Here is a 20695-nt window from a genome sequence, read left to right as displayed (position 1 = left end):
TCCCAACTGCAGTATTTTATCTTGTGTGCTATAAAACCAAAATGCGAGCAGCTGTCCTTACAGGCTGTATAGTCCCGGCAGAGGCCGTCTAAGGACAAGACTGACTGTGCTGACACACTTTTAATAAAGTTTAAGTTCTATGAAATATTCATTAAGGTCCTTTCTGAACTGAATCATAGCTTGACCAGGCTTCATGAATGTTTCATGCAACCCGTCTACTAAGCAGATTCTGCCTCGTGAGTGCCAGGATGTTGTAGTATTTGTTGTCTTCTATCTGCATTACAATGGAACATATCTGATGAGTAAGAGATTAGAAATGAGTTAAAAGACAACAAACTCCTTTTAAGAGTAAAACAAACTCCTGCACCAACTGATAGGTTGCAATTACAAGAGTAGCATTCAAATTGCTTGGCTAATTCCAGTCCCAAATAAATACAAGTCAGCAAAAAGGATTATTCCTTCAAATTCTGGGAGCTGGGCTATGTGATTAAAACAGCACTTACCCTCATTGCTTCCTGAATGTGGTCTTGGCGCACGACCTCCGCTGAGCGGTCCATATACCACTTCAAGCATCGGATCAGCTCCCTACACACGTAAAGCATGTGCATCTTAGGACACATGCATCATGTGCATCGGCATCACACCACCAAGGAGGCCACGGCCTTGTAATTTCACTCTCCCAAATGGTATAGGCCAGTTTCACTGGTTAAACAAAGACTCATTTAATCTATGATTTCTTTTAGTTACTTCTTCATAGATTTTTACTACATATATATATATATATATATATATATATATATATATATATATATATATATATATATATATTTATTTATTTATTTATTTTTATTTTTTTTTCCCCCAAGTGCAAATAGGCATACTTATAGGCCAGCGCTCCAGCGAAGTGCCTCTGGATGTAAGTGTCCATCACTGGACGAAAGTGATAGTACTTGCTGTCTCGGAGGAGGTTAATGATGAATACCTAGATAGACACGGACAGCCAAATCAAGCTGTGTTCAGGAGCTTATGGATGGACCCGAGATATCAAATAGAGTGCTCTGAGTCTGAAAAGGTTTTCATGCATGAGACCACTGTAATCTCTTCCAACCGCATTTTTGACTAGCCTGAAGTATTTCCTCTCAGTTTGGAAAATGCATCCAGTCTTTAATGTGGCACACACTGCAAACACAAAAGGACCCGAAGTGTACCAACTATAAATACATTCCAATACGAAACACACTCCAAATATATTTACAAGAACAGCAATTTGAGCGAAATTAGCAGCACCAATTCCTTAGGCTGTGACAGTAGGAAGAGAACAGTGGAATGATTGCCCCTTTTTCAACATATGACAGACAGGTTTAGGAAGGTAATAGCTGAACCTCCTTCGCTCTTTGTGTAGAGGTCTGAAAAGCTAAAGACACCCTAGGGACAGCATGTCCGGGCAGCTGTGAACTAATAATGGCTGGCTTCCTGCCAACTGAGACCTACCATTCTTCATCTCTCTCTCTCTCTCTCTCTCTCTCTCTCTCTCTCTCACACACACACACACACACACACACACACACACACACACACACACACACACACGCACACACACACATAGGCACATGCATGGCAGAAAGAGATGGGTAATGTAAGAGCCCACAAATACACACTATGCACAAACACACACTTAGGCACTCGCACACTGTAGAACAAATGTGGATTTGAAGCTTGTCTGGTCCATTGTAAAAGGTGTACTATGTAGAGATAATGTGCAAATTTCAAATCCCTCTTACCAATGACTGAAACACCAGTGGCCCATATTTGTCGGTATTGTCATCTAGAATGGAGAATAATGTATCCAGGATGTCCTGGAGAAACTGAAAATGAATATAGCGATATGACATTCATATTTAGAGAGGTAATAGCAGAATAAAGAGATGTTAATATTTCGCATTACTGCATAGCCACTACTAATATTTTCTAGTCAGCATTACAAGGAGCTCTTACTTTAACTATCTCCTCTCCACTAACATGGCGTAAGCGACCGAGGATGTCCAAAACACGATCGGGATGAGCCTTCCACTTCAGCAGAGCAAGCAAGTCCACTAAACAAGAATGCATTACAACACTGTAATGAGATACTCCACAAGCACTTAATAACTGCGATGTAACAAAGTCCAGCCATAATAAAGGCACTAACAAAGGCTTATAAAGCATTCCTATTTATTAGGAATTTATTAGGCTACCATTCTGTGTGAGTTTCGTGGAAGAGAGCTGAGTGGAGATCCACAGGGTTTCCTTGGCGCTGCGCTGGAAGACGAGGCTGGATGGGACGTTGGGACAGCTGTTGAAGTCATCCTTGCAGCAGGGAAGGCCCAGGTAGAGCGCGTGGTTACTGAAGGTGGTGTTCTCGTCACACTGCGAAGCACACACCTCCATATTTACCACGCCTCTCAGAGGTACGGAACGTCAGCTGGATCAGCTCTAGATAATGTATGGGTGCTTACAGGGATTTGAAAAGCAGACAGCAGCCCTACACAATGTACGAAACTGAGAAATTCAACATGCAGCATAAAGCTTCCAGTAATCTATAAATTACATGTTAACAGTGGCAAAGAGCACTAGGTAATAATGAGCAGAATATACAATAATAATTACACTAGGCTATGTGCATCCCTCTGGATAATATGGAAATATGTTTTATTGATTTAGCCTAACAGGATTCATCATTTGCTGCTCACTAGTGAGAAAAAGCTATCCAGCTCTGATAAAGTTGAAGAATAATACCATATGATCATAAAATAGTTTCACTGTACTGGTTTTAATGGACAGCGATGTCAGAGGACCAATTTAGCCAAGAAACCCTTTTAACCTGGCCATTTTAAACCACCACATTACTGTAAATAATACTTTCCCTCCTAATAAAGCATTTTTTGATGTGCCTTCTGATTTTAATGAGTGACATTCTACATATAACATGCATGGCATCATACTGAGTTTACATGCCCGCTCTTAATGCCTTTATAGCACAATTACTACAGAAGCATAGATACTGCTTTATATAAGTACAACATACGTATTATGTAAGCACAAATACAAAAGTAAAAAAACAGTGTTTATAACACTAAATCACACTGATATAAACAATTAAGTAAGTCTGGAATATACTAGCATTTAAATTTGAAGCTGTGAACACACCACATACAGTAAAGCAAACCATAATGCAGTCTGATCACATTTTGTGGGATCTATGCAATGTACTCTAGCTTAATTAGTAGCAGTGGGTGTCCTGACCTTGTACACATAGAGTTCGTGACTCTCATCTGATAGCGTAGTGCCATCTTCCCGCATTAATGGTGTGAAGGCAAAACCAAAGAGCTTCTTCTCCCCTTTATCTTTTGCTGCAGAAACAGGAAATGTCCAAACAGATTATCATGCCAGAAAACAATAAACAAACAATAAACAAACTTGAACATTTGATGCATAGAATCTCCAAGTGGTCCAGAATGTACAAGTGGTCCTGATAAAACGCCACGGCATTTACTCGAGCAGTGCCGAAACTCGAAGCGCAGGTGGGATCCGCGGAAGCGGTCGATGGGGATGGGGACCTTGATCACTTCGTTCCATCGAGGACTGTTGTTATGGTAGAGGACGAAAGAGTGGTACTCGCTGATATTTGGCTCCCCTGATCCCAGACTAATGCAGTCCTAGGGTGGACAGACATGAAAGCAGTAAAGGGATTTGTAAAATCCAAGCACCTCAATTAAAGTAAACGCCCAAAACATACCTTGAGAATCTCTCCGTCAGCGTACAGCACATATACGGTGACCTCGATGTTCTTCTGGACACTCTTCCCACCTCTTTCAAAGTCCCCTCGCTCCAGTGTGAGGTACAAATCATTACGGATGTCACCTAAAATGTTGACAAAAATCCACGTGATTGGGTGGATGCAAAGTCAAAAAGGCTGTTCGAGATACTCTGTCATATTATCAACAATGCAGCTTGGAGATCAGTGGAAGCCTTCACAAAATGGCATTTGATTCTTTCTTCTACAACACCTTTGTTAAACACATCATTGCACTGACACACGGTTGCCTGAAACAGCTGTCAATCTCACACGGCAGAGCAGATCTTTAGATCTATATCTGTAGCAGAGCAGAACTTTAGCTCATGGTGCAATCTGAAATTTCCAGACATTGTTAACACAGGCCATGGTAGGCCACCCATTTATTTCTATTCAGGCCTCTCCTGAAGCAATAGAATGGAGGAGAGTTATTAGTTAGAAGAACCTGATAGACTTCACTTCAGACAGAACAGTTCTTTTAAAGTATAGGACCATAAAACCAGCTGATATCAGCTTCATTTTTTACATTTTGATTTGTTATATGCCTACTCTAGAGGAAGCTAAAAAGAGGAAGCTAAAAAAAAAAATCCATTCAATCGTAACTGGGGGCAACACATTATACCTTTGTAAATACACCAAAACCAGAATCTATTCCAAGATAATGTGATCAGATTTTAAAAGGTTTCACAGCACATTATATGAAGTATACTAGTTTTACTGTTGACATAAATTCAAATTTTGCTCTTCTTCAATAGACCTCATCCACACAATTCATCTAAACATCTCATTAGCTTAAAACAAAATATAGCAGTTAACAACTAACGTAATATTGCCAGTGACTTTCCGCTGACATTCCTCTTCCAGGTGCTTTCCCACAGAGCAACAACATTCCGACATTCCTCTTCCTAACACACTCATTCCCACAGAGCAACCTTTTCTGTCACCTCTTCGTCTACCTGCCCTCTCTCTCTGTGTGTAAATATCATGCTAAACTGCCCCCCCCCCATTTCACCTGCTACGTCCTCTGCTATTGATCTCCTCCACACAGTTGACCCACCTACCCACGCTCTCAGTGAGTAATTACCAGCAGCTTGTTATATGGTGCAACAGTCTCTCCAGTGATCTCACAAACATTTGTTTTAGACTTTTAGCAAAAGAAGTAGCAATGGCAACTAATTTGGTACAGAACTTCAATATGACAGTGATGGAAAACTTTTTTTTCCCTGCAGCTTTTTTTTCTCCTGAAAAATAGTATTCCTTAATGCCACTGATTCTGAAGTAAAATCTAAAGACAGTTTGTCTGAAGTAAAATCTAAAGACAGTTTGCCTTCGAACAAAATAGCAAAATGCGTCTGTATAAATGAGACATCTCTCTCTCTCTTTCTCTCTCGCTCTCTCTCTCTCTCTCTCTCTCTCTCTCTCTCTCTCTCTATATATATATATATATATATATATAGAGAGAGAGAGAGAGAGAGAGAGAGAGAAAATATTGAAACTATTGTTTCTACTTCTATAGCAATAATACCTTTACTGAAAGCGGAAGATGACTCTCTTGCTCTCTCACTATATATATATTTTATATATATATATAGTATATATATATAGTGAGAGAGCGAGAGTCATCTTCCCCTTTCAGTAAAGGTATTATTGTTATAGAAGTAGAAACAATAGTTTCTATTTTCACATGTCTCTGTTAAGCAAAGAGCATTTTTATCACAAATTGACGATTCATCTGCATCTTCAAAAACAAGCTACGGAACTCTGTATCTGAACATCTTCAAAGCACTTTTCAACAAAATGTAGCCTCCCACACTGCTGCTTCGGTTGCAAACAAAATGTCAGTCACAACTGTAAGGCCTACGTAAAACAGCAAAAACACTAGCTGTTCGCACACTAAAGATCGTTCTGCCAGACGATTTCCTGGTGTTTTGTCTAAAATGTACAGCACCCAGTCAAATGAGTGGTTCACATTTCAGATGATAATTTCAAACATAAAAGAAAACAGCACTTCAAAACCACTTACAAGCGCACATTCAGAGAGGCAAGTGGAAAGAGTCTGGATCAACAATGAAAAGGAAGGAAGCCTGACCACAGCACCTTTAAGAATCACTGGCCTGAGACAGGTGGCAAACAGCGACGGGCTGAATAAGCCTCCATCCACATGTCTGCTCCACTGACAGTATCCCACCATCCCAGGCCCCAATAAAAATGTTATCTGGCACCAGCAGACTGATTTCTCGCGTGTGACGGTGTTTCATTGGACTGCGCCCTGTTTAGAGCATCTCTCTAATGGTTTACAGAGCAGTGCATCACACTCCCCTCTCCACTGGCTTAGGGCAATCCAGGTACATCAAAATCCATACAAAGATCTCTATTCAGAGAACTCAGCAACATGGTCTGTTCTGCCAAAAAGGTCCAGATGCTTCCAACAGCTTGCAAAAACACCTAGCATGATGGAAATGTGCAAATTCAGCACAAATTATCAGATACTAAAACACGTTTAGACCAGAATACAAGAAAGGAAGGGACCAAACCCAGGCTTTTATATTCCAGTCAACTGCTGTTAACTCAAAACATCTGACATCCAACATCAGAACTTCAAACAACAATAAACAATAAAATAATTCATATCCAGTGCTGTACAAAACTCTCAGGTACCAGTGTCTATTGGCAAATATAACACATAAATAAATACTAAGAAATAAATGCAAACAAACTTTAGTACAATGAATAAATTACAATTTTTGTGTATTTTTGAATGGCAAATACAGGTAGATGTTGAATCCTGCTTGGTACAGACATACAGTTCTTCCTGTCAAACCTACCATTCTGCCCACTGGGCTGATAGTTTGGTCTGTCTCTCCTACATTTATCCTGTCAGAGATACAGTTCTTACTGAGAGACAGAGGTCTGCCTGTAAGGACTACATTCTGCCTGTAAGGCCTACAGCACTGCCTATTCTCCTATCCTTCCCATAGGGTAGCTGTAACATGTGGAATGCCCCAGGGATCAGTTCTAGGTCCTTTTTTATTCAATCTATATATGGTCCCATTCTACAACAAAACAAAATTTTCCAATTCTACACCAAAATCAAATTTCCGATCACAGTTATGCAGAGGATATGTAGATATACCTGGATTTGACAGGGAGAAATGCCTGTACCTAGCATGATTCAACGTCTATCTTTTCCTATCCATGTATGACACCCATATGATATACATATTATACTGGCCATTCACTCTGCAATTTAATGTGGAATTTGCTGTTAGCTGGCAAAGTGTCTTTGTCCTTTAGCTACTTCTTTTTGCAAAATCAGCATTCAGAAATAAATATTTCCTGAGCTACATTCTAATAATACAAACAGAAAGCCTGTTAGGTCAAATCAACATTCATAACAGCCCGATTGCAAAATCCTCCTTTTTTGGTGCATTCTAATATTGTTTGACACAAGATGCTCTCAGTCTGAAAACAGGATCCCAATTTGGGACCACAAGTCAGCTATGTGCCGTTTTCCATCTTGAAAAGTAGGGAAGTCAATGCTGCGAATTGCAATAACATTATAACGGGTTCCCCTAGGTTTTTTTGTTTAATAGATTCTCTGCCTCTCTTAGTATTGCATACCTAACTACTGCATGGAGCCAAGAGCTCTTTGGCCCTTATCGACTTATTGGCATTTGAAAATGCTGAATTTAAAGAACCAGGCCCTTGCCTGTGATTATAATTGAACCAGCTTGGGTGGCTCAGTATGTGGGGATGATAAACCCGTCTCTTCAGCTGTTATGAAGGCCATGTCAAATTCAAAGACCATCTCAAGAACATGGGCACCAAGCAGAATACTGATCAGTACTGGGTTTTCCAAAAGCACTGTAAATCATCCCTGTAAAAGATCATCTATAAATGGTACAGCGTATGTTAAACTAAACACACACTACTCTCTCTCATTTATGATGATCTTAACACTATGTGATTTTGGGGTCCAGGACAAGCTCACTTGTCACAGATCCACTCCAACTGGGCGTGACTCTCCCCGGTTGCCACCAGCAAGTGCAGGTGGGCGGGACATCCTTGCATGAAACAGCCCATGGCCACATGGGGTCAGGAGGACTTTCACACTGGTGATTTGTGACAGGGTGTGTGGCAGGGTGTGCTGTGAATCTGAAAGGAATGAGTCAGAGCTCAGAGAGTACGCGACTGTAGAAATAACATCCCCGTTATAAATAGCATGGGAGCACTTTCCCCCTAGATGCCTGCTGAGGCACAAGGATGGCACCCTGTTTTTAACAGGGCTTCTCTGTTGGTCCGTCTACATCTAACGCAGTTGGAGATCTGAGGTAATTCACATTCACACTGTTTCTCGCACCTTTTATAGTAATGATAGTGACATGAGTGCATTGCTTTTGCAATTTATTCAGTCTGCCTAGTCTCCAATTTACATAAACAGATAAGCATAACATGCCTGAGACGTTACTCATTTTCATCATATTGTTTATAATGAACTTAAGTCAGAATGCACTTACTACTGTGTTTGGCATTCACTGATTACCATCTCTTTGCTACTGAGTCATTGTGTATTAATCACAGGTGAAGCACAAACCCAAAATGAGATCTTTACTCAATGACCAAAAGAAAAACAAAAGAACCAAGCCACTGTAACAGCAGCCTTGAAATGGCCTCAAACCAAGAGGCAGATGACGGACACTACAGACGACACTACAGACGAGGACACTACAGTCTAATACAAAGAACTTAACTGAGTGACAGTGAGAATTATATCCACACAGGTTAAATGATCACAGGTGAGCTGTGTTAATAATCAGAGTAAGGCTTGAATGACGGAGGCATGTCTGAGACATAATGGCAGTTGGGGGGCCCAAGGGCTCTTGGGGATTTGAGTCTTGAGTGTGGTTTGGACCGATGGGGGAGTATTGGCTGGCTGCGGGCCTATTCCTATGGTAATGTGGTATGAAAGCTATAAAGGAATAATAATAATACCACAGGTATACAGTCAGCTCAACCGTAATCCCATATCCATTACTGAGCACTGTCTCTCAGGCATTAAAGTATCTAATTTCCTCTGTACTTCCTGAAACACTACAAAAAACTCAGTTGCCGCATTCTCAACTGGAGAAAAACACTATCTGCCTTTCTGTGCAGTTAACGGACACTTCTACGGCTTTCATTTAGGTCAAACTGTAAGCAGGCTGCTAACAAGCTCACCTGGCATGATGACATCAGGGAAGCCCAGCTTGCGGGTAATGGCGACAGTACGATTGAAGACCATGGGATTCTCCCGGCGGATCTGCTCCATCTCTCCTCTGAGCAGCTGCAGCGAAATGATCAGGCCTGTCCAGTCAGACAGAAAACGGTGGACAGGTAGACAAAAAAATGTAGAGGAGTGAGGTTAAGGCCATGCTCGGCTATGGGCATGCTGCAGTTTATAGCACAAACATTTTAAACACTTATTAGAGATTTCTAAACCTTTATGCAGCTCTCTTGCACAACCTGCACGACTATAAAACTGGCCATAGTAAAAAAACAAAAATGTGATATACCTGCATGTCAGCGTATATCATGTTAAGCGTATATCAATTCTTCTTCTATCTATAACACCTGAAAGTCCTAAGATATAACCTGACACATGAATCCACATTCTTTTCATAGGTTATAAAATACTTTTTAAATGTTCAAACTGTGAAATGCAGGCATCCATTGTTCTACTCCAGGAACGCTTCTTTTGTGAGCATCCTTGGTGTTAGATTAAAGCATCACCTCTTTATGAGACACCCAAAAAGTTCCTGAAACCTGAAGATGGAGTTTGTCTCCAAAGGGGGACGTGGGGAGCATTTCATTTACAAAGCACATTCTCATTCCGCTTCCTAGCCAAGCACTGCTTTCAATCATTTAAAACCCCCAAGTGCTCAAGGTAATCTAACTGCAGGCCTTTAAGGTTTAATGCATTCTGCATAGTTCCCAGTAGAGAACTCTGAGCAACCTCCTGTTCAGGAACTCTCCCGTAGTGCTGAGACAAAGCTTGGTTTCAAGTCCACAGAGACCGATTCGAGCCCACAGATCACCAGCTATACAAGAGCGCAGAATAATTAGAATTGCGTACAGTTGAAAGTGAGTTTGCCTCATCTGATTGTATGGGTGAATTTGTTGATTAGTTATTTGCATTCCTTAATGAGCATGCTTGTGTTTAAAGTTGCAGTGAATGCATCCTTTTATCATATTGAGGAATTTCTTCTTTTTTTATTTTCAAGTAACAGAGGGCAATATCACATTTACAAATGCCAGATTCCCATTTTATCACTAGGCATTTAATGAAAGGTAACAATTTGTTTTCAAGGAACAGTTCAAACTAACAATACTAATGTGGCTGCTGAATGAACATCTGTACTTATGATTAGCATAATTAGTTTCCATGCATTGTTAGCCAAGCTTAGTTAACTGTCCCAGCAAAATAGCTAAGCACTTAAAATTGTTCTTGTATCCATATTATTCTAGAACATTTGACTTTTCTCCTTTTCTCCTTTTAAACTGATTTTATAAATGAGAATGCACATATTATTGTTTTTGTTGTTGTTAATGGTGACAAGACTTGGGAGAATGTATCTTCCTATGGGGTCTCATTCTGGGAAAAGGCTGTATAATTTTCACTCCTAAATTATACAACTGAAGGAGGTGATGACATCCTGTGTCAATGCTAGTTCTGATGGCCTTACTCCCTTGGTCTGGCAGAGTACCCAAGGAGAAAAAAACACTTGAGCAATCAGTGTATGTTCTTTGAGTTGAAAAGATTCCACATTCTTAAGGAGACGATTTGAGGATGATGACATTCTGTTGTAACACTTCCAATTTCTTTCTCTGGCCCATTGCAGTTTGGGAGCCAGACAGGGGCAACTGCATGGTGGCAGGGTGAATTCTTCAACTGAGGCATCTATCAGTCTTCTGCAAATACCTGCCAATACCTTATACAGTTGCCCCTCAAAGGCAACACTGAACGAGAAGCAGCAACCTTAACTCATGCCAGGGAAAAGACATAGTGGGGTCACTTACAGGAATCTTCCACTGTCAATTCAACAATCGAGGATAGCACTATATAGCACTTTATAACACTTTAACAATTATGTCATAACCTATTGAAATGCTCCAAGATATGCAAATTAATAATGCTAATATATTGTCAGTTTTTGCATGTCCATGAAAAGTTGACAAAAGTCATCAATGACCTATCCTCCGCAAAGAAGCTGGGGACATAAGTGAACTAGATTTTTTTTTTACATTTACAGCATTTGGCTGAAACTTTTGTCCACAGCAACTTAAGGAATAAGTGCCTTGCTCAGGGGCTCAACAGCAGCAACTTGGCAGTGGTGGGATTTGAACTGGCAACCTTCTGATTACTAGTCAAGTACCTTTACCATTGAGCTAGAAAGCAGAAGACAAACCATAGTTGGTGCTGGGAGCCGTGTACTTGGTGCTGGGCTTGCGGATGATATTCTCGTGAATCTGGTGCCACTCGTTCTCATTGTTGCATCTACATAGGATGAGAAGAATGAAAGGAGAGATCCATTATAGGGAGAAAAATGGCAGTGGAGTTGATGTGGAGCAAGAGGGTGGAAAACCACCATAGCGACTGAGTTTATTCTGAGCCAGTTTTAGAATTATAATGGACTGTGCACTCAACCTTGGTGCTCACAGAAGTAGCGAAAAGCACAGTCGTTCAAATAGAGACTGTCTACTGCAGGTAGGCCTTCCCTTATAATAATAGAGCTATTCTCATAAGATTAATGGGAAATAACATGTTTCAATACTGTGCAGGTGTTAAACAAAATGAAAATGGGGTCTTGGACATTTAAACATTTGAGACAGCCTCCAATTTGATTCACTGATAAACATATGTATGGTTTCATATGTGGGTCTTTTCTATGGCTTAATATCATATCTTTTGTGCTTTCTTGAGGTTACAATGGTTGTATCTACAGCATAAAACCTCTAATTGGTATCAAGACCTAAGGAACTTGAAAACATGAGTTGAAAACACAGTGCTTCACACAGGGTTCCTATGCTTTCAATACAAATGCTTTCAAACGAAATGTCAATGAAGCCCACTGCAACTTAGCATGAGTTCTCACATTATGTAGCTCATGAACAGAAAACACTTAGTTGAACCAAACTGAACTAAAGAAAACTGAAAACTATGAACTAAAGAAAACTGTTCAAGGGGAACCAAATAGACAAAACATTCACCAACTTTTTTTTTTCCACAGTGACGGGAAATTAGCACATTCCATGGTAAAAGCAGAGTGGCGAGACACTTGCATATAATCACATGATGCCGCAGTGTTAGTACGTGCTGGCTGCCATAGGCTTTTGGAAGTCTGTCCCACTCTGGCTCTAGGCGGTGGAGTTTCTCTGATGGCTGACAGAGCGTTGCGCTAAGGTCGACCTCGCGGCTTGGCACTGAGGAGGTGCCGGGCTCTGGAGGGCCCGGGGAGCGGATGGAAGGGAGCGTGCTAGCCATGGGCCAGGGCCTTGTGAGGTCCCCCCTCCCGCTGAGTCCATCTGGCGGGGACATCCACATGGCTGATCCACTCTCTCACAGAGTACTTGGTGGCGGACAAGGTCTGTCACTCGCTATTGCACACCCATTTAACACACAAACAGAGCGAGGCACATTGAAAGTGCCATAGCCGCACCAAATGCTGGAACCGTCACTGTCTTTCTGTCACCATGACTATCCATTTTTCTGTAGTGGTGGCTAAAGGAAATGTAACGTATGAATTACATACCTCATTTGCATCTTGTTGATAATGGCAAGAAGTAGAATTTGAATAAAACAATATATCTCTACATTACTGTCTATCAAATGAGGTTTCAAATATGAAACATGAAGAATGGCAGCCGTATTACAATACACAGCTGGCTTACTAGACCACTGGAGTGGAAAATGCTGCCTTTTTAAAGGGAGTTGAAGGTTCATCAAGCAGGAAGCTGTGTACACCTTCCACCACTAGGTGTCCTTGAATAATATTCTCACATCCCTGTAACTATTCCTCCATCTCTCTCTCATTCAATCTCTTTTATACCTGCACTTCAATATATACTCCATTATACAATGATGCTACACATACTTTGGTGATGCCAATGTATAATGCATGGCAATGAGTCTTTTGTAATTTAGTTATTCTTGTGCAAGTATTACACATCCTAGGTGAATGTGCTACTTAGATGCCATGCAAAATGTCATAAGTCCCTCTGTAAGGATGCTTCCTTACAGAGGGACTCTGTACTCCTGGGAATCTCCCTGCCCGCCTCTATGTCTCTAATTTCAGCACGACTCCTCATCACTGTGACCTCACAGATCTGCCACAGCAATTAGGAAGTGCGCCAAGTACACACTGGGCGAGGGGTTTACCCATGCTCTCCAGCATGTCACAGAGTGCACGGGAGTGCCCAATACTCACACTCGCAGTCACGCGCTTCCAAACAGCCCAGAACAGCTTCACAGTTCATCTTTGTCTTCACACTTAAATTGGGCCACTTCACCAGTTCTAGTCCTTATAAAGGTTTAAGAGGTTTTGGTGGGGCTTCACGGAGTTGAAAGAAGGTTGGATTGAGGCATGGAGCGTGCACATTTCTCAAAAATAATCACGCCTGCTAACGGGGATGGAGCCTGAAAATTACTCCCTGGCTAACCTACTTTAATCCAAGAAGATGCAACCCTAAAAGTTCTAAACATAGGCCATAACAATTTTATTGAGCCGTTTGTGGTATACAGTAACTTTGCTGACATAATTAAGCACCAGACTCAATGACATCATAAACCCTACCAGAGGTATTTCAAAGTGAATCCACCAGCACTGGAACATCTAGCATTAGAATCAAACCCAATTATTTATTTATTTTTTTGTGCTGGGTACAAAATGTTGGTGCACCTCTAAGTTTGATGCTTTACATTGTCAAATACTTATATTATATCCAAACTCTTTCAAGAGTGAAGAGGAAAATAGCTGGTGGGAAATCTCTCTCTCTCTCTCTCTCTCTCTCTCTCTCTCTCTCTCTCTCTCTCTCTCTCTCTCTCTTTTTTTTCTGTCCACAATCACAGAAATGTCAGCTCACGGCTCCATGCCACAATTACCTGTTAGTGTGACTGTTGGGGTATCACAAGGAAGTGTTGCAGGTTACATCTGACTCCCCACCACCATCCCACCCTGTCTCCATCATATTTATTCTCCCTTTACTCAGTTCCCAAGGCAACATCATAGTTGGATTTCTCTGCTTTGCTGAGCTCAAAGGCAATGAAAGACTGTGATGTCGAACACACGTTCAGTCAGGTGGGTCTGAAAGCTTCAACATGACTTTCTGCACTTTCTACACTACAGGGAATATAGACTCTTTGTGTTCTAGTGAGTGTTCAGAACACGAACACCAGACAACACCCTGAGTGTTCAAGAACACAGATACCACCCTGCGTTCTAATGTTTTTTCAGCAAATAGACATCCTGTGTTCTAGTGAGTGTTCAGAAAACAGACATCACCCTGTGTTTAGTCAGTGTTCAACAGATAGACACCTTGTGTTATAGTGATTGTTCAGAAGACAGACACCACCCTGTGTTCTAGTGAGTGTTCAGAAAACAGACATCACCCTGTGTTCTAGAAACTGCTCAGAATATAGTAACCCGGTATTATCAGGTACTAGTAGTTACAAATAGCAAAATAAAATGCACATGATCACACAGTCTGGGCCTCAGGAGGTTAAACCAGCAGTGCTCAAAGTCATTTTCCTGCCCTAATGCATGGCCTTCACACCGAAACTGTGCTGCAAACATAAACCTCTGCTCTACAGGATACTGTCAAAACAACATACCACTGAAATTCTCCATTTAGTCAGTATACAGTCAAACAAAACATGCCCCGCAGCTGCAGAAACGAAAATTTTGCCATTATGTTAGCCTCCAGTTGTCAGCATATGAAAAGCGTGTGGGCCCTCTGTATGAGGGCTTAAAACAAAAGAGTTTGCCTTATATAAAAACCCATTTTTTAAAAAATGAAGGAAACTAACCTGAACAAAGATCCATTTCTGAGCTCCCTCAGTCTGTCAGTGCTAGCTCATTTCCACACATGCAGGTGAGTGTCAGTCATCAATCATTAATGGGCCAGCATAGCATAAGATCAGCGTTCGTGCGGCAAATTAACAGTAACAGCGCGATTACGCAGCCCACCACTCACGTGTAAACCTTGAGCACGAAGTCCTTCTCTTCCTTGAGCTCGGCGATGGTCTGCAGCACATCGCTCATGGCCAGCGCAGCACAGCCGTAGGGCCGTCGGTAGTGCACCTGGGGAGGCCCCTTCTTCGAGTCATTCAACAGCATCCTCCCTGCGGACAGGAGAGCCACATGATCGAATAAGCTCTGAGCGACCTCAGCAACAGGGCGGGGGGTGGGGTGGGGTGTTAAAACCTTTCTGAGTAGAACATTAGTCTGAAATCAGGTATATGATTTTGCATAATAAAGCATGTCTGAGTTTCTGCACTCTGGGCAGGGATAACTGAAAAGCAAACTGCAATCGAATCTTTTTGCTTAGCTCTCTTTGTTAATAATGTTCAGTGCTCAGGTTAATTTGAATTAGTAATTTATGGCAGGATACAGAGCAACATGCATATTTTTGCTTTTAAATGAATTGCTTAAAATAATGACAACATTGTATCAAAGCTACAAAGTAACATGAATCCTGTATAGGTACAGCAGAAGTACAAAATGTACAAATGCCTGTATTTGACGGGCACTGTCTACACTCTGTAGTGTCCTGTGCCTTTCCAATCTTTTTGAGCCACAACTGACAGTGTAGCAGTTACATAAGTGGGCTTGAGTTGCAGGTGAAGTGCAGGGCCGTTTGGAAACTGGAGCGCGGTTGGCTCAAAGCAAAGGGAGAAGACAGAGGGGGAGGGACAGAGGCATTAGTTCTTCTTCACCAGGGCCAAATCACACTGGAAACATTCAACGGGGACTCACCCATCCTGATGACCTGAGCAACAATGTACAGGTCTCTCTTCATATCCTTATTGCTTAGGTCCTACAGAGATACAGAGAGAGGTCAATGTGTATCTTGGAGCAAAAAAATGCTTCTTTGACCAAGCATATCCTTCGAAATCACAACCACTGTACTGCAAAAATCATTATTGCTCCAGTAACATCCACAGGACGAACCAGAACTTTTACTTTCTAGCCTGCCGTAAACAGTTTCAGGTGTGAAAGCAGGTGTTAAGTTCATGATAGTATATACTCTTTTAAGGACATTTATATCCCAAGTGCAGGTTTGGTATTGGTCTTTTACCGTAAACAGGGCGCAGAGCCGGTCCACTTTCTCTGGGTTCTTTGGGCCACCATTTTTGTTGAGTCTCACCATGAACTTCTCACTGCAACAACACAGACAACTGCTGTTACAGCAGCCCTCATATTGCACGCATAAGATACTTATGTGGGAGTATTAGCTTAGCAACTTCATCACACAGCAACTCAGTGAACCCTGTTGCTCCTTAATACACCTTCCCTACATAACGTTAATTAAAGCCAAGACGCCCTGCCCCACCGGAAGCATCTAACTCAATCCCAGCTCTCACGAAGCAAGACAAGATAGACAGGGGAGGCAGGTGGTTAATGTCCCTCGTTCTCCCCTAATCTCCTGCAGGGAGTCTGGCCAAGCGGGGCTAGAGAGACAGACGGATGATGGGGAAGGACGGAGGAATGGGCAGCTCTAATCGCATCAGAAAGGAGGAGAGGAGTGTGCTTCCCGTCTGCGGGAATCCAGCCTAATGGAGTCAGGGGCGCCAGCGGGGTACTAACAGGGCCGGGATCTCAGCCCAAGTCCTTGTGCCGGAAGGTCACTGGGGTTAGCAGAGCCTGCGGGGGCTATCCCAAGAAGGGGAATGTAGTTTACTGAAGCTGTGGCACAGAAAGAAATAAAGAAGCAGACACTAAATGAAGACACAATACATAGTACAGCTTACAGATACAACAGATGCAGATACAACAGCTAACAGCAAAGCAAATCTGTCAGTGTCTGATCTTGAAAATTTTACATGCCGACGCAGTATACATTACAATCAAGAACAAAAGGCACTTGCGCTTACATCCAGTAACTCCAAAGGGGAGAGAGGTTATTAGGAAAGGGCTCTAGAACAAGCAAGTGTGATGCTAGAATCTTGGAAGGTAAAGAGTGCAGATATGTTTAGCTGGTTCATCATCAGAAAAATGCTGCAATAAAAATCAACAGGGCACTATGCTTAAAAGTCGGAAGGGTAGCAGAGTGTATGTGTAATATCTGAGATATTCTCTTTATTTTTGTACTGGTTACTGGTTCATTGTTTGCTGCAAAGTGGAATAATGAACTTCCATCTGGATTGCTGCCTGTACCTCTCCTGTGGAGTTAGAATTTTGATATAGATGACTGCTTTTGTAGGGTGCAATGGTTTATCTCTTGCTTACAAAGAAAGGTTTCAAGCATGCCATAAAATATTTTGGATAAGACAAAAGGTCACTTGTACACAATAAGACATAAAAAGTCCATGCAGCTGAATTGTAGCAGAGTCTGAAAACAAAATGAAATATCCATACCTTGTGAAGGCCAAAATGGCTTCATCAGAGAAAGACTTTGTTTCTTTGTTTAGATTATTTACATTTAGCATTATAAAGTAACCTTTTTTTTTTTTTTAAACAAGTCTCCCAAATTACCAGCACATGACTGTGATGCCAACGCATGAATGTGTGGAAGGAAGAGGGGAGTCTTATCAGCTCTGCATGCGTCTGCCCATGCTCGCGTCTGTGCCCTGGTGTGGGAGAATGCACTGTTGACGCCATTCAAAGTGACTCACTCATTTCACGGCCGTTCCTTCCAAGAATGCCCAATCAGCTGGCTGGAAAGCAGCAGCAGTCTTCTCTAGAGGATACAGTACTGTCCTCTGGCACCAGTGACAGGTACTCATTAAAACCTTTCACCGTTTTCACGAGCTGTATTATTTTTCTGGCTTTGTTCCATTCTAAACCCACTTGAGCTATTGTTCTGAACACCACACTGCGCTCGCAAAAAAGGGAGTGTTATGAATAGCATATGTTTCACTGACGTTTCTTTCATCAAAGCCCACAGCACGAGAGGAGCCTTGCGTGGGAATGGGGGCAGGAGTGTTCGGGCCGCCCAACGAAAAAGAGCCAGGCCAGCTGCTGTGGATAATGCATTGGGGTGGAGGTGGGGGGAGGATTGGAGTGGTCTGATGAAGCGCCAAATAGACAGACCACTGGCTGGCAGAATAGGGGTGGTGCTGAAAGGACAGCTCCCAACCAGCCTGAAAGCACCCCGTACTGACTTCAGTATGCGTCATAGGAGGAAGTGAAAACAGATAGAGCATCTGCGTGCATGGCATGTTAGTGAGCATGCATGTGAAAGAAAGAAAGCAGGAGAGAGAGAGAGCGAGAGAGAGAGAGAGAGAGAGAGTGAGAGAGAGAGAGAGAGAGAGAGAGAGAGAGAGAGTGAGAGAGAGAGAGTGAAAGAGAGAAACACCAGCTACTTCTAAAGTCTTGCATGACAACACATGCATCCTTGTGCTTGAGAATGACATAGAGAAACACTCACCACTTCTAAAGGTTTGCAGGACCACAGAATGTGAGAATGAGAATGAAAGAATACAGCACTGACTCTGCAGAAAGAGCCCAGTACACAGTTTCTCACATTTCATGGCACTCCAATATACACTCAGGTTTATCGCTTATAAATGTCCAATCTGTGCATGCCTAATTTTGGGCTGACCCTGTGGGCCACACTGAGGTAAAGGAAGGGTGGACAGCTTTTGAGTGGGAGGTTTGCTGGCCCAATGCTGGGCTGTCAAATCTCTGATGAGTGGGTGGGCAAAGAGAGAGGGAGAGAGAGGGAGAGAAAGAGAGAGAGAGAGAAAAAGAGTGAGAGAGAAGGGGGTGCTGTGAATAATCTCTTGGCTAGTACTGGACCTTCTTGGTGTTGCTTACATAATGTTACAATGCGGTATGTTTTTAAATCACTGAACAAAGCAGAGAGCTAGTAATACCAAATGTCTATCATGTAAATTGTGATTTTATTAACAGCAGAGACAGGCTGCAAAAATCTGCATTGCAGTTCCCAACTATTTTTCTAAACTGTTGGGCTTTATTTGTTGTAACTCATAACCACGATTGTAATTCATACCCACTATCTCATGCACACACAAAGCATGTAAGCATATTTATCAAAACTCTGCCACGATTAGAGGGTTGTAAAAGCAACAACACAAATATCTGCCTTCCTCTTCCACACAGCAGTAGAGGCCAAAGAAAGCAAAGAATACACACTGGAAAGGTCTGTACTAATATGGCCTAAGAGAAAGAGGGAGATGAGGGCAGAGTGTCTATGATGAGACAGATCATCTTGTAAGTAAAAGAGTCACTGCAGGTCTCAAGCATCTTCTCACACACATGGCCTCTCGCATACAAACACACACACACACACACACACACACACACACACACACACACACACACACGCACACACACACATGCACACACACACACACACACACACACATGGCCTCTCACATACAAACACACACACACACACACACACACACACACACGGCCTCTCGCATACAAACACACACACACACAACCTCTCGCATACAAACACACACACACACACACACACACACACACACGTGTGCTTGCTGGTGGTTTCTTTTATCCTACGATCTCTTCACTTCTTTGTCTTAACAGATTTCATTGGTGAATGTACAGTCTGATGTGTGATGTACGTTCTGAGTTTTGTATCAAGATGCACAGTCTGGGCAGCTGAGACAGTCAGAGTTGTTTTCCTCTGGAGTCAATTCTGCAACCTTTTCTCTCCTCCTGCCATCTATGTTCATCATCACAATGGAGCTGCTCCTAGGCACAGTCAGTGGCTCTGTTCTCCATTCTTTCCAATCTAATTCTGCACCTCTTCAAGGCTGTTTTTAATTGGCCCTTCAGAAACGTTCTGTCTTCCTACGAACCAGAAATGGTTCTTCAGAAACTTTTTTGTTCTCCTCCGAGGAATCGGCTATGGTAAAGTTAGCTCTAAATTATTTCCCCAGGAATCACTCCTTTAGCATTCTAATATCAGCACGACTCAGCACAGCAGATGTTGATTGATTGTGGCCTAAATACTTTTACAGCTGGTCTACAGCAAGTACTTCTGAATGCACCACACAATCTCCCTCTCAAGTCTTTTGTTGTTTGCCTGGAACTTCTGGATCTTAAAAAGGTTTCCCTCAGGTCCATTATCCACCCTGACCTCAGAGCTGTTCTCAAGCTTCCCATGAAGAAATTGGAAACACATCAAAAAAAGGTGTTGCCACAAGGCTTATGTTTGTCATCCCATTGTGGAAACTGAATCATGTTGACATGTGGAAACTGAATCATGTTTACTTGCTATTCACATTTCAGGAGAATGTGCCATAGAATCTGCCTGTTCGCAGTAGCATAAACTTCAGAGAGATCAACAGTCATTCCTCAAGCTATCATGCCATAGATATCATGTTACCATACTGCGTACTGTTTTTAAAGCCACATTGTGATTACTGAAGAAGATATTCTGATGTTTCACTTACAAGCCTGCACAGCTATCTCTGCAGATAGACTTATCATGTTTAAATTGACAGTGGTGAGAGTTGCACTCTCCCACTGTTGAGGGATGGCCTCAAGCTCCCAGTCCAGCAGCTTGACAGGGGCACCGCGGTGGTTTCTAAACGTCCACCATAAGTTGAACGTGTCAAGCTTTGGTTTTCAGGAGTATCCAACCATCAGCTGACCTCAAAGGGATGACGGAACA

General features: G+C 42.2%; 1 protein-coding gene across 2 annotated transcripts in view; it reads right to left on the bottom strand.

The window, feature by feature from the left end:
• Positions 1–20695, bottom strand: part of dock3 (dedicator of cytokinesis 3) — a 157045-nt gene that overhangs the window by 32872 nt on the left and 103478 nt on the right. For both annotated transcript variants that reach the window (XM_027001845.2, XM_027001846.2), the window contains exons 10-22: positions 16166–16247; positions 15844–15904; positions 15062–15209; positions 11278–11366; positions 9050–9175; positions 3776–3900; positions 3533–3695; positions 3283–3389; positions 2235–2406; positions 1996–2093; positions 1782–1865; positions 882–982; positions 504–585 (exon numbers count right to left, since the gene is read on the bottom strand). In XM_027001845.2, the coding sequence (XP_026857646.2) occupies positions 504–585; positions 882–982; positions 1782–1865; positions 1996–2093; positions 2235–2406; positions 3283–3389; positions 3533–3695; positions 3776–3900; positions 9050–9175; positions 11278–11366; positions 15062–15209; positions 15844–15904; positions 16166–16247 (1438 nt within the window). The remainder of the gene's footprint in view (positions 1–503; positions 586–881; positions 983–1781; positions 1866–1995; positions 2094–2234; positions 2407–3282; positions 3390–3532; positions 3696–3775; positions 3901–9049; positions 9176–11277; positions 11367–15061; positions 15210–15843; positions 15905–16165; positions 16248–20695) is intronic.

This window comes from Electrophorus electricus, chromosome 20, assembly GCF_013358815.1.
Source record: "Electrophorus electricus isolate fEleEle1 chromosome 20, fEleEle1.pri, whole genome shotgun sequence".
NCBI lineage: Eukaryota > Metazoa > Chordata > Actinopteri > Gymnotiformes > Gymnotidae > Electrophorus > Electrophorus electricus.
The sequence above is the reverse complement of the archived record's forward strand: the minus strand, read 5'-3'. Positions and strand labels throughout refer to the sequence as shown.